The sequence below is a fragment of the Bombina bombina genome, chromosome 4 (assembly GCF_027579735.1).
Source record: "Bombina bombina isolate aBomBom1 chromosome 4, aBomBom1.pri, whole genome shotgun sequence".
Taxonomy (NCBI): Eukaryota; Metazoa; Chordata; class Amphibia; order Anura; family Bombinatoridae; genus Bombina; species Bombina bombina.
This window is the reverse complement of record NC_069502.1, coordinates 148085475-148099378: the sequence shown is the minus strand read 5'-3', so window position 1 is coordinate 148099378 and position 13904 is coordinate 148085475. Positions and strand designations below refer to the sequence as shown.

General features: G+C 38.8%; 1 protein-coding gene across 1 annotated transcript in view; it reads right to left on the bottom strand.

Moving 5' to 3' along the window:
* The window catches only part of SMC6 (structural maintenance of chromosomes 6), an 869177-nt gene that overhangs the window by 165454 nt on the left and 689819 nt on the right, over positions 1-13904 (bottom strand). The window contains 2 exon segments of the mRNA XM_053711237.1: positions 1290-1415; positions 13211-13356. Of these exon segments, the coding sequence (XP_053567212.1) occupies positions 1290-1415; positions 13211-13356 (272 nt within the window).

Below are 13904 nucleotides of genomic sequence, written 5' to 3'. Positions count from 1 at the left end.
TTAAGAAGCTCTGAATGTAGTTTTGGAGCTCCTTCGCCCACAGGCTCGCACAAGCCAGCCTGCAGCCAAAAGTTAAGAAGCAGCGGTCATCAGACCACTGCTTCTTAACCTATATGCCAACTATAGTGTGGCATTTTTCAATTTCTACAAACTTCTCCGACCGGGAAGATCGGCAGCGTGCAAGCAGGGGGTGGTGTTGCACATGAGGTGAAGTGTGCAATGATAAATACAGGTGGCGTATTGCTGCCCACTAGCCATGACGGGCAGACAGGGGCAGAGGTGTCCACTTGTATCCGTCCAGGAATTTAGTAAATCTAGCCCACAGTCTGTTTTTATGCACACTTAATGATGTACCAATTACTACTGAGCAAGTGTATGAGTTCAGTGTATAAGTATATATACTTGTTGATTACAGAGGCAAGATGCTATCTTAAAGGGACACTGAACCCAAATTTTTTCTTTCGTGATTAAGATAGAGCATGACATTTTAAGCAACTTTCTAATTTACTCCTATTATCAAATTTACTTCATTCTCTTGGTATCTTTATTTGAAATGCAAGAATCTAAGTTTAGATACCAGCCAATTTTTGGTGAACAACCTGGGTTGTCCTTGCCGATTGGTGGATAAATTCATCCACCAATAAAAAAGTGCTATCCAGAGTTCTGAACCCAAAAAAAAAAGCTTAGATGCCTTCTTTTTCAAATAAAGATAGCAAGAGAACGAAGGAAAAATGATAATAGGAGTGAATTAGAAAGTTGCTTAAAATTGCATGTTCTATCGGAATCACGAAAGAAAAAAATTTGCGTTCAGTGTCCCTTTTAAAAATAAATAAAAATGAATCTATTTTAAGGATGGCCTGACATTCAACTTGAAAGTGCAACAACAAATACCTCCAGCTTCCGCATAAAAATTACACTTGCCACATTACCTAGGCAGGCCAAAACTTACAGGTTACATAATATCTTTTTTGACCACAACAGGGAGTGTGAGAGAATTTTTTTACACAAAATCAAGGTAGGTGTTTCATGACCTTTTAAGTAATCGTCCTTAGGGCGTTCTTTCTATTGGCATTGTCCACAGGTGTGATTTAAATAGTATATATATATATATATATATATATATATATTTCTATATATATATATATATATATTTATATATATATATATTTATATATATATATATATATATATATATATATATATATATATATATATATATATATATATATTTATTGTTTTGGTTTGTTTTCCCTCTTTAATTAAATGCAAGCTATGGAAAACGACCTTACCTTCGAAACTGATGATACATCTTGTACCTCTGTGACATTATTTCATCTAATAGTTTAATAAACCTTTTCAGACTTTTCACTTCACTTTCTGCATCTTGATATTTTTCCTTTGCATCATGATACTGCCTTAAATAAAAAAAGTAGAAGTAATAATTAGTAAAACATAACCAAAAAAGAATCATACACTGTTATGCAATATTAGAAAAACAATATTTACATATGAATTTCTTCATGATCAGACACACCATATACATAATTTCTCTTTAAAGAGTTGCAATCCTCCTCCTGTTCACCTGACCCTCAAGTTGCATGTAGCCAAGATAGCAGAGGTCCGAATAGACACTTAAAAATTAAGCAGAGAACCAGTAACAGCTTTCCGTCTAAACATGATGAAATCAATCTAAGTACACATTTTCTCATATGTAATATCTTTACATTACATAATTTATCACTCATAGTTTGTAATCCAGTTGAACCAGAAAGAGGAATAGGTGGGAAAGAATAGTGACTATTAGGAAAACAATTGGTCTATAAGACTAATCATCTAAATGCTACGTATGCATGGATTAAAATATACTGAACTGATAAAAGGTTTATAAATATGTAGAATTAAAAAGCTGCTTTCGTTTTTTTTTTTTATTAAAAGTGGAATAAAAACGCCCAATGCTTAACAGGTAAGCAGCTGCAAATTTCTATTCCTAAGCAATCAACTAGAACCAAATAAAACACTGTACAGTCTGTACAAAAAAAAAAAAAAAATATATATATATATATATTAAAAAATCAATTATGATACATAACGCACTATTAATGTATACTAAAGTGTACTGTGTTTTTAATAATTTATCTTTATTTTAAAAAAATAAAATACATTTTGGCACAGGTATTACTCATATATATTAATAAGTTTTAATCTATATTGGTAAGCATAGTGTAGATTTTACAGTGATTTTACAGTATCAAGGCCCAAATATGGGAAACATTCAGAGTATCACTAACTAGATCAAAACTGGTAGACCTACAGACGCAGCACAGGCACTGTGCTATAGCTAAACATAAACCAACGCAGACAGCAACATTTCCTGCTCCAAATCAAACTTGGATATTGCTTTTAGGTGGAAATCATGGCAGTTTCAAGAAATAATTTTTAATGAGTAAACTTGAATTTTTAGCTTTAGAAATAGCTTGTAAAAAGACTGGTCACTACTATCTTCTAAAAAGAGAAACAAGATTAGTGGGAAATATGTAAGCCAGTAGGGAAAAAACACTGAATATTCCTCATCAATGCAAGATAAATAATACTTCTGTTGATGTTCCATTCTCCAAGAAGGATCTCCTGGTGACTGATAGTCCTCACATCGTCAGAACTCAGCATACTGAAGTATTCAACACAATATGTGTAGCAGACCCAGACGAGGTAAACACCTGAGTCAAGAACACACAGCCATCATTAGGATGACACAGAAATAAAATACTTGCTGAGAAGTAAAATGCAGTCAAACAAGATATCAGATTGCAAAAACTCCAAGACAGAGGGCACACTCTAGGCAATCCAAGCTGCCAGACCGACACATAGGTCTCAAAAAGGGAAAAGCACAGAACCTCGAGGCCCACTACACCTCCGAAAATGAACAACAAATCTCAGAACCTACTCCCAGCTGGGCCAGCCCAAGCTTCGGCAGGTCTGAAAACAGGGGAACAGACTAACCCCAACACCAGCTCACAAAAGAGCGGAAAAATGGCTTCAGCCATTCCAACAGAGCTCAGGGACCCACTCAAAACTCTATAGAGACAGTCGACAAGGCCGAAGACCCAGAAAAATCTAGCAAAAGGCCCAACATAGTCTCAACGCGAAGCAAGAAAGACTCCAGATAGAACAGAATAACCCAGAGAGCATGTCTCTCTCCAAAATAGGTTAAACCCTCTGTTCGACCGCCTGAATCCAGGAGAAGCCTTAAGACAAGGACCACACCTCCGTAAGGAAGAGAACAAGCCCCCCCACTTAAGAAAAGGGGGGCCATTAAAGACAGAGCACCTGCCCACAAGACAAAAGGCCACAGGCTGAACCAGAGATCAACCTCCAACGCAGATTAACTTGGAAGGAATCCCCTTAGAAAATTAGCCTGCTAGCACAAAAAGTGCAATAGCTGGAGCGGTTACCCTGCAAACCCTTCGCCTACAGAACCGCAAAGCCATCAGGTTACTTCAGCAAACGGTACAAGGGAAACCGTTCATTAAAGTGTAGGCAAGCCCAATAAGCACCAGCACTCAGAAAACCTGGCCAACCGTGACCATATCAACTAGCCAGACCAAAGGTCATAGCCCAAGTTCCCTGGAACTGGAGAACCCGGAACCCACCCTAGATCCTGAAATGTCTGGTAACAACCCACAACGGGATCCACAAGGGAAAACGCTGAGCAAAAGCCTCAGCAACCGGAAGAACCAGGGCGATGACAGGTCCGAGCCCCCAATTGTTTAAAACAAACAATATCCCAGAAACTCAAACACCCCGTCTGATATAAAAAACAGACCCACAGGGAGATATCAATGCAATATCCAGAATATCCCAGAGAATGAGAACACCTCACACGTCCCGACCCAAGGAAGAGACCACCCCTTGCCGAAGTCCAACGCTCCAAAGGAGCTAAGGCATCTCGAATCAAGACACTAGAGCCCATAGGCGTTCGAACTGCCACAAGACGTCCAAAGCAAGGGGATAACTTGACAACAAGGTCACTCGACCAAAGGCTAGTCTCCACATCACCTCCAATATAAGACAGAGGATCACTTGAAAACAAGGATGCGAAGCATCCCCAGTTCCGGGAAGAATCCTAAGCAGAGCCCAAAGGAAACTCCCTTGAAGGAAAAACCAGGTCCCCAAAGGTGACCCAACCCACATGGAGTAACGGACAAAATCCAAAGGGTTTCAATGAAGAGAACAACCATCTCCCAAAGGGAAAACCAGGGCCCCATAAGGTGACCTAACCCACATGGAGAAACGGACAAAGTCCAAATGGTCTCACTGAAGAAGAGAACCATGGAAGGAATAAGTCCAAAAGGACAATTCCTAGATACTCAGAAAGGCCAAACCGCCCTAAACCAGCGGTAAGGAGGCGCTAAACCCCCAATCCTCCCACGTGAGGAAGAAACACTCTAGGTCCCGAGAGTATCAGAAGCAAAAGAGAGTGACGTAGCGGAACTCGGCTGACCCAGTCAACCAGCTTGAAGGCTAAATAAGGAGTGAAACAATCCTTCCTGCCTCACTGACCCACAAGTCCTCTTTAGAATGCTTAGCTAAAACTTGTAAAATAAAAACAAGAAAACACAAATAATAAAGTGAGCACTCTGCGCCTCAACCGGACCAGCCAGGCAGAGATCAGCCGCCACGTGTCTGAACAAGCCACGAGACAGAAGATCTGAACCCAAACAGGATCAGCCTGCAGACAGGGTCATAACTGTCAAGCTGCCTAAATCCTCCCTCAGAGGGGAAGAGAATAACAGACAAACATAGGACTAACATGTTCTTAAACAAACTTCTGCAGAAGTAAACAGCGAGGATCGATCCCAGAGAAAGTACCTGAAGGTAACATATAATCAAAAATAAGAGACATCCTAACAGGATAAAAGAAAATTTAACGCAACCCGTAGGTTAATGCCCAAGAAGAAAAAGGCATACCCGCGGGACCAGCCAAACGGAACCTTGATCTTCCAACAAAACTGGGAAGGATCTCAATAAACCGACAATCAGGAGATTATGTCATCCCCTCATGTCTAATGAGGTGAGCCATTCGAAGTAGAATACTGCTGATTCCCATATCCGTTAAGGATAGGATAATCTAATAACTCAAAAACGTGTCTGAGTAAAACGCAAATTCTGTAACGAAAGGCACAACACTCAGGGACAGCTACACCTGCAGGGAACTGCATAGGCCCACCCAAGGCCGGGAGACCCAGGACAATAGGGCACGAGCACAAATAAACGTCTGGACTTTGCAGATTCATAATCTCCAAAATTATGTGAAAGCTAAAACGTGCTGCAACCTCCGCGGGGAACAAGCCGCCCTGCAAGGAGGGATAAACAAAATCTGGGTTACCCGCATGTGTAGTAGTAGGGAGCGATAGGGAACTCGTCTCTTGGAGGAGAGAACCCCCAAAGGCGGATAGCTCAGCGGACCCTTGATTCCCCGAGCCCGAGGAACAAGACGCTCTAATACGGCATACAGAACATAACTGATTGACATGTGTCAACAGGGCCAATTCGCATTCTTCACAAGTCGAAGAATCTGAAATTTGAACTCGGCATCAGAATCCTCCATAACAGGATAGAGAATATAATAATATGGACTATAAGAAAACAAAATCTAAACGGCACCTGACACCCACAATGGCTGGGGCACTCACCACCTCCTATGAACCAGACACCGGCAGACCAGAATTTCTCAGTCGCCACACGGTCAGGAATGCGTAAATGGAAGACCAGTTCACAGTCACAAGATGAACCGTACAGTCCAAAAAAGCAAGCCCAACCATAAGGTTGCGTCACTTCCAAAGGCCTCTATGTTTCAAGCCGAGAGCCCAGATAACACTACACATAAGCAGATTGAATCACATAACAGACATGATTAAAAAAAAAAAACAGATTCTAACCTTGAACTATATAACTGGGCAGCTCAGTGTAAATTTGTCATAGATTGGATGACAGGACAGGGAAAATTCACTGACCTTAAACTAGAAAGCGCACTGGTTAAGCCGTGGGCACTGGAAATGATACCACATATGACACAGACACAAGTGACCAAATGTTTGGGAGAACTTGATCTTCTAACCCAACCGGCGAGAGCCTGGAGACTAGCCTGTAAAAGGCTGGGAGGCGATCACAGGATAATATCATACCTACCTTGGTGTGGAAACCCTGAATTCCCGGCAGGTATCACATCTAAAGCCTTTTATCAGTGGAAGAGACAGGGATTACGCACAATAGGTCAAATGGAGATGGCAGGAGGGAAGCACATGCAGGCTTTTGACAGTCTGAAAGACACTTTTGAGCTACCTAGGACCCACCACTATGCTTACCTACAGGCCAGGCATTACTTTGACAAACTCCACAGAGAGGGGGGGAACACTGATCAGACACTAATTTTGCAGAGCATCAGACTGGCCGCACAAGGTGTTACATCCATTTCCCCACTGTACAAAATAATGACTAAACTGACAAACACGACGTGCAAAAACAAGATAGCGGAAATTTGGAGTAAAATGTTAGAGGAGGTGGTGACAGGGGAGGAGATTGAACAGAGTATTCACAAGGTCAAGTTGGCCACCCTCTTGTCGGAGATGAGAGAATCACACTTCAAACTGATACACGATAGTTATGTCACACCTGAGAAATTTCAGAAATGGAAAACTGAAAGGGATAACAGATGTCCTAAATGTGGTTTAATTGAGGCAGACATTAGACACATGTTGTGGAGCTGTCCTAGAATAGTTAGGTTTTGGAAGATGATGGCATACTGGGCAAACGCAAAGGCACAGATACCTAGTGGGGAGTGGACGTTTCGGAACGTAGTGTTGTTGGACTTTGAGGGAATACCAAAAAACACTAAACTATTCATGTATAATATTGTTTTACTGGCAAGACACCTGATATTTCAGAACTGGATTAAACGCAACCCACCCAATGTCACCCAACTAAAGCAGAAACTGATAACACAGATGTTTATTGAGCAATCAGATGGTCTGGGGGACATGGCTAAAAGGGTTAGGTCCTTCATGACTAAATGGGGGCCTTTCATCCTCATACTTCCGGTTGACACACGTAGGTTGATCGTCACACCATTCCGAAACACAGAATATATGCTGGAAGCGGCACTTCGAGGGGAATGGGAGATGGACTGAATAGGAATCCCTGGGAGGGGGGAGGAGCAGAGGTGAGGAGGAGAGGAAAGAGTTAGGCTAGGGTCAAGTTTATGTTCAAAGATTTTTGTTTGTTTGTTTCTTTTTTTTTTTTCTTTTTCCTTCCTTTTTTTCTCCTGCTTTTGTTTTTGTTGTTTGTCTGTTTCGTTTTCTCTCTCGAATATATAAGAAAATAGTAAGTGCACTACAGGGTAACCAACTTATGCATTTTCAGGTTTTCCTTTGCATTAAGGAGCTGTACTAATTGTTGTGAATGCTAAGAAATGCGATCTGTATTTTATGGTACTCCTTGACTTGTAACCAGGCAGCACTTGAAACTTGATGTATGTATCTCTTACCACTTGTAAGTTGCACACAAAAATAAAGATATTTAAAAAAAAAAAAAAAAAAAAAAAACCCAGATTAATAATCCCCCTCAGGAGATATTAACCCTTGATTCCAAGACACTAAAGGAGTCTCACTGAGACCCTGTAAATATTTTTTCTAAGTCCCGAAAGATAGCACCTCACAGGAAACAAATGAGTTACAATACATTCTGATGAAATAAAATGAAACGATCTTACCGGAATCTACGACATGGAACAGGAACACTGCCCTTCAAGTGTGACGGATAGTAGCAGCGCCTCCGCCATGGACTTGAGAGAAGAGAGCAGGCAGCGAAGCAAAGTTCGTCAACACCGATTGCTTGTGGAGCTGTTAACATGAGTCGGGATGGTTTCGCAGAAAGACTCTCCCTGCATCTCCGGACTCTAACTTTCATTCAGACCCTCACTGAGAGGCTGATAGGATTATTTAAAACTCCCGCCCCATGTCGAAGAGTACTACCCTCCATAAGAGACAAACTTGTGATACTTCTCTGCCAACCTCCTGGGACGAAAGGCAAAGAATGACTGGGGGATGAGGGAAGTTGGAGGAGTATTTAAGCCTTTGGCTGGGGTGTCTTTGCCTCCTCCTGGTGGCCAGGTTCTTAATTAATGAATGCAGCTGTGGACTCTTTTCATTTATGAAGAAAATAAGAGACATGCATTTATACAAATTCCAAATACGTAGCTCTTGTTGGAGATGGATTTATTTGTTTAATAGTGCAACACATAGAGATCAGGATTTGCACCGATCTTTGTGTGTTGCACTATTACATGAATAAATACAGCCAATAACCACGGCCCTATTTAGCATTCATTAATACAAAGGAATGACAGATGCTTATGTCTAGAAAACAAAGATAATTGACTTTTACAAATAAACTTAAGGTTATACAAAGATATCTAGATACTGTCTGTTTCCACTGTCCGAAATGTAATTAAGAAATGAAAGTTAGGATTAACCGCTTAAGTAAAAAACTGGAAAACTTTTAAAAAAATCTTCAAAAGAACTGCTTGTAGACTGGTCTGAACAGTAAAACAAAAACGCCCATGTCACAGAAAAGGCCCTTTAGAGTGATTTAGCCGGCACTGAATCACAGATGCTCCCCTCCACTGCACAGCCATGCTTACACAAACGTGCATGGAAAGTTAAGCAAAAAGAAACCTTAACTTTGATCCGATCACAAAACATCTAAAGTGCTGTAGACTAGTAATGTAAAAATCAAGCTCTTAGGCTACACAACAACAAAGATGGTACATAAAATATTGTAAACAAAGAGGGAAGAATTGCTTCTACTAAATAAAAAATCCTTTAAGCTAATGTCTTGCAGCCAGTGAAAAAACTGAAGCTAAAAAGAGGTCTAGCACCAAAACGCTTATTTTTCAAAATGAAGGATTCTATAAACAAACCATAAAAAAAGCTAATAATAAAGAAACTGCCCTAGTGATACAAGAATTGTACATTTAGGAAACAACTAATAATTTTGATAAACCAGAAGATCCAGATGCAAAAAACATAATTTATGTAAGAACTTACCTGATAAATTCATTTATTTCATATTTATTTCATATTGGCAAGAGTCCATGAATCCTAGTGATATATGGGATATACAATGCTACCAGGAGAGGCAAAGTTTCCCAAACCTCAAAATGCCTATAAATACACCCCTCACCACACCCACAATTCAGTTTAACGAATAGCCAAGCAGTGGGGTGATAAAGAAAGGAAATTTGGAAATAATTGTGCTTTATACAAAAAATCATTACCACCATAAAAAGGGTTGGCCTCATGGACTCTTGCCAATATGAAAGAAATTAATTTATCAGGTAACTGAACTGAAACAGCTGCCTGAAGAACTTTTCTACCATAAACTGCTTCTGAAGAAGCAAATACATAAAAACGGTAGAATTTAGTAAATGTATGCAAAGAGGACCAAGTTGCCGCTTTGCAAATCTGATCAACTGAAGCTTCATTCTTAAAAGCCCATGAAGTGGAGACCGATGTAGTAGAATGAGCTGAAATTCTCTGAGGCGGGCCTGACCTGACTCAAAATAAGCTTGATGAATCAAAAGTTTCAACCAAGAAGCCAAGGAAATAGCAGAAGCCTTCTGACCTTTCCTAGGACCAGAAAATAAAACAAATAGACTGAAAGTCTTCCAGAAATCTTTAGTAGCTTCCACATAATATTTCAAAGCTCTTACCAAATCCAAAGAATGTAAGGAACTTTCCAAAGAATTCTTAGGATTAGGACACAAGGAAGGAACAACAATTTCTCTACTAATGTTGTTAGAATTCACAACCTTAGGTAAAAATTAAAAAGAAGTCTGCAAAACTGCCTTATCCTGATGAAAAAAATCAGAAAAAGAAAGAGCAGATAACTCAGAAACTTTTCTAGCATAAGAGATGGCCAAAAGGAACAACACTTTCCAAGAAAGTAGTTTAATGTCCAAAAAATGCATAGGTTCAAATGGAAGAACCTGTAAAGCCGTCAGAACCAAATTAAGACTCCAAGGAGGAGAAATTGATTAAATAACAGGCTTAATAAGAACTAAAGCTTGTACAAAACAGTGTATATCAGGAAGTATAGCAATCTTTCTGTGAAATAAAACAAAGAGCTGAGATTTGTCCTTTCAAGGAACTTGCAGACAAACCCTAATCCAAACCGTCCTGAAGAAACAGTAAAATTCTAGGAATTCTAAAAGAATGCCAGGAGAATTTATGAGAAGAACACCATGAAATGTAAGTCTTCCAAACTCTATAATAAATCTTTCTAGAAACAGATTTACGAGCTTGTAACATAGTATTAATCACTGAGTCAGAGAAACCTCTATGACTTAGTACTAAGCGTTCAATTTCCATACCTTCAAATTTAATGATTTGAGATCCAGATGGAAAAACGGACCTTGAGATAGTAGTTCTGGCCGAACGGAAGTGGCCAAGGCGGGCAACTGGACATCCGAACCAGATCCGCATACCAAAACCTGTGTGGCCATGCTGGAGCCACCAGCAACACAAATGATTGTTCCATGATGATTTTGGAGAGCACTCTTGGAAGGAGAACTAGAGGCGGGAAAATGGTTAGAAGCCTTAGATTTACCCTTAGGTTTTTAATCATGAGGCAGAAAAACTCTCTTCCCCCAGTGACAGTTGAAATAATAGAATCCAACTGAGAACCAAATAAATTATTACCTTGGAAAGAAAGAGATAGTAATCTAGATTTAGATGTCATATCAGCATTCCAAGATTTAAGCCGCAAAGCTCTTCTAGCTAAAATAGCTAAAGACATGGATCTAACATCAATTTTGATAATATCAAAAATTGCATCACAAATCAAATGATTAGCATATTGCAATAGGTGAATAATGCTAGATAAGTCAGAATCCAATTCCTGTTGCGCTAAATTCTCCAACCAGAAGGTTGATGCAGCCGCAACATCAGCCAAAGAAATTGCAGGTCTGAGAAGATGACCTGAATATAAATAGGCCTTCCTTAGATAAGATTCAAGCTTCCTATCTAAAGGATCCTTAAAGGAAGTACTATCTTCCATAGGAATAGTGGTACGTTTAGCAAAAGTAGAAATAGCCCCATCAACTTTGGGGATTTTTTCCCAAAACTCTATAGATTTTGCTGGTAAAGGATACAGTTTTTTAAACCTTGAAGAAGGAATAAAAGAAGTACCTGGTTTATTCCATTCCATAGAAATCATATCAGAAATAGCCTCAGGAATAGGAAAAACCCCTGGAGAAACCACAGGAGGTTTAAAAACAGCATTTAAACGTTTATTAGACTGAACGTCAATAGGACTGGTTACCTCAATATCCAAAATAATTAACACTTCTTTTAATAAAGAACGCATATACTCTATTTTAAATAAATAAGTAGATTTGTCAGTGTCAATGTCTGAGGAAGGATCTTCTGTATCAGATAGATCCTCATCAGAAGAGGATAAATTATGTTGTTGGTCATTTGAAATTTCATCAACTAAATGAGAAGTTTTAAAAGACCTTTACGTTTATTAGAAGGTGGAAATGCAGAGAAAGCCTTCAAAATAGAATCAGAAAAAAATTCTTTAAAATTTACAGGTATATCATGCACATTAGAAGTAGAAGGAACTACAACTGGCAATGTACTATTACTGATGGATACACTAACTGCATGTAAAAGTTTATCATGACAACTATTACAAATGACATTCTGCGAAATAATTTCAACAATTTTCAACAAATGCACTTAGCTTTGGTAGGACCGATGTCAGGCAGCAATGTTCCAGCAGAATCTTCTGAGGCAGGATCAGATAGAGACATCTTGCAAAATGTAAGAGAAAAAACAACATATAAAGCAAAATTATCTATTTCCTTATATGACAGTTTCAGGAATGGGAAAAAAAGCAAATAGCATAGGCCTCTGATAGAGAAAAAAAATCAAGAGGCAAACATCAATGGGGTATTGAAATAATGAAAAAATAACCGGAAATGACACACTCGCGTCACTAATGACGCAACTGTGTGAAAGGTCTCGGCGTCAAGTATGACGCCGGAAATGACGAAGTTGCGTCATAGACTTATTTTTCTGCGGCAAAAATATTTTCGCGCCAAGAATGACGCAATAAAGTTTGGCATTTGACGCACCCGCGGGCCTAATGCCGCCCGCAATTTGCAAGTAGTCGTCAATTGAAAAAAGACTAAACCCCAGGTAAGAAAAAAATTTCTTTAAAAGATGTTTATATTACCCAAATATGAAACTGACAGTCTGCAGAAGGAAATAAATGAACCTGACTCATGGCAAATATAAGTACAATACATATATTTAGAACTTTATATAAATGCATTAAGTGCCAAACCATAGCTGAGGTGTCTTAAGTAATAAAAAAAAAAACATACTTACCAAAAGACACCCATCCACATATAGCAGATAGCCAAACCAGTACAGAAACAGTTATCAGTAGAGGTAATGGTAAATTGAGAGTATATCGTCGATCTGAAAAGGGAGGTAGGAGATGAATCTCTACGACCGATAACAGAGAACTCATGAAATAGACCCTACGAACAATAACAGAGAACTCATGAAATAGACCCCCGTTAGGGAAATAATCGTATTCAATAAGTGATACTCCCTTCATGTCCCTCTGACATTCGCTGTACTCTGAGAGGAATCGGGCTTCAACAATGCTGAGAAGCACATATCAACGTAGAAATATTAGCACAAACTTACTTCACCACCTCCATAGGAGGCAAAGTTTGTAAAACTGAATTGTGGGTGTGGTGAGGGGTGTATTTATAGGCATTTTGAGGTTTGGGAAACTTTGCCCCTCCTGGTAGGATTGTATATCCCATATGTCACTAGCTCATGGACTCTTGCCAATTACATGAAAGAAACTAACCTTTTTCTAAGTCGACAACAAAAGGAGATATCGTCAGTGATTTAACATATGATATCAGAGATCATGACTGACTGTTACAGAGCGGATGTGTGGCTTTAGCTGATTTGGGCAAGTATACAAACTGATGCTTTTTCAAGCTTTTTAGCGCAAGAAAAGTAAATACAATAAACATAAGTTGTGTACATGGATACGTAATTTATCTCTCAATATTAAAATTCTAGTAGATGTACCAAATATTTGTCAAAGTGAATAAAAATATGCCTACTTTATTATTTCATCCCTGTTTCCATGTAAGTCACACTCTGATAAAATCTTTTCCCTCAGACGAGTGATTTCTGTGTCAAGGCTTCGAGCACTTCTAGCAACTTCCAGTCGTTCTGGGAAAATCTGCGTTGCTTGACAAGTTTTCTCCTGAAAGAAATATATAACATTATTACTTACCCTAACTGCACACACATAAAATAATATATATGTATAAATAATTGCAGACAATACTAGGCCTCATACTCTTTCCCCCTACACATAAACTTCACTTTTTTCTTGCTTGAGTTCAATAAATATTGATAGTGGAGTACACCTAGCGCCTACTGAATAAAACCTCTGCCTCTGATAATTTGACACCTAGTTGTCAAATGGAAAGATAAAACTAATAAGGTATACCAAAGCGCAAAATATACGAAGGCTGGGTCTGGACCAAATTCAATATTATCAAACAATTACAATAAACAATTTATTGAGTGCACAAATAAGTTAAAAACATGGATCCATGTATAAACAATCAAATTTATACAACAATAATAGCTAAATGAATAGTTAAAACAAATAGTTATGTAACAGATATAGCATTTAAAATTGTGCAAATAGTGCTCTTAAAAATATTCCTAAAAAATTCCAAATTTAGTATAAGGCTCACAACAGAAATTCAACTTTGTGTTTACCACATACACAAATTTATACAG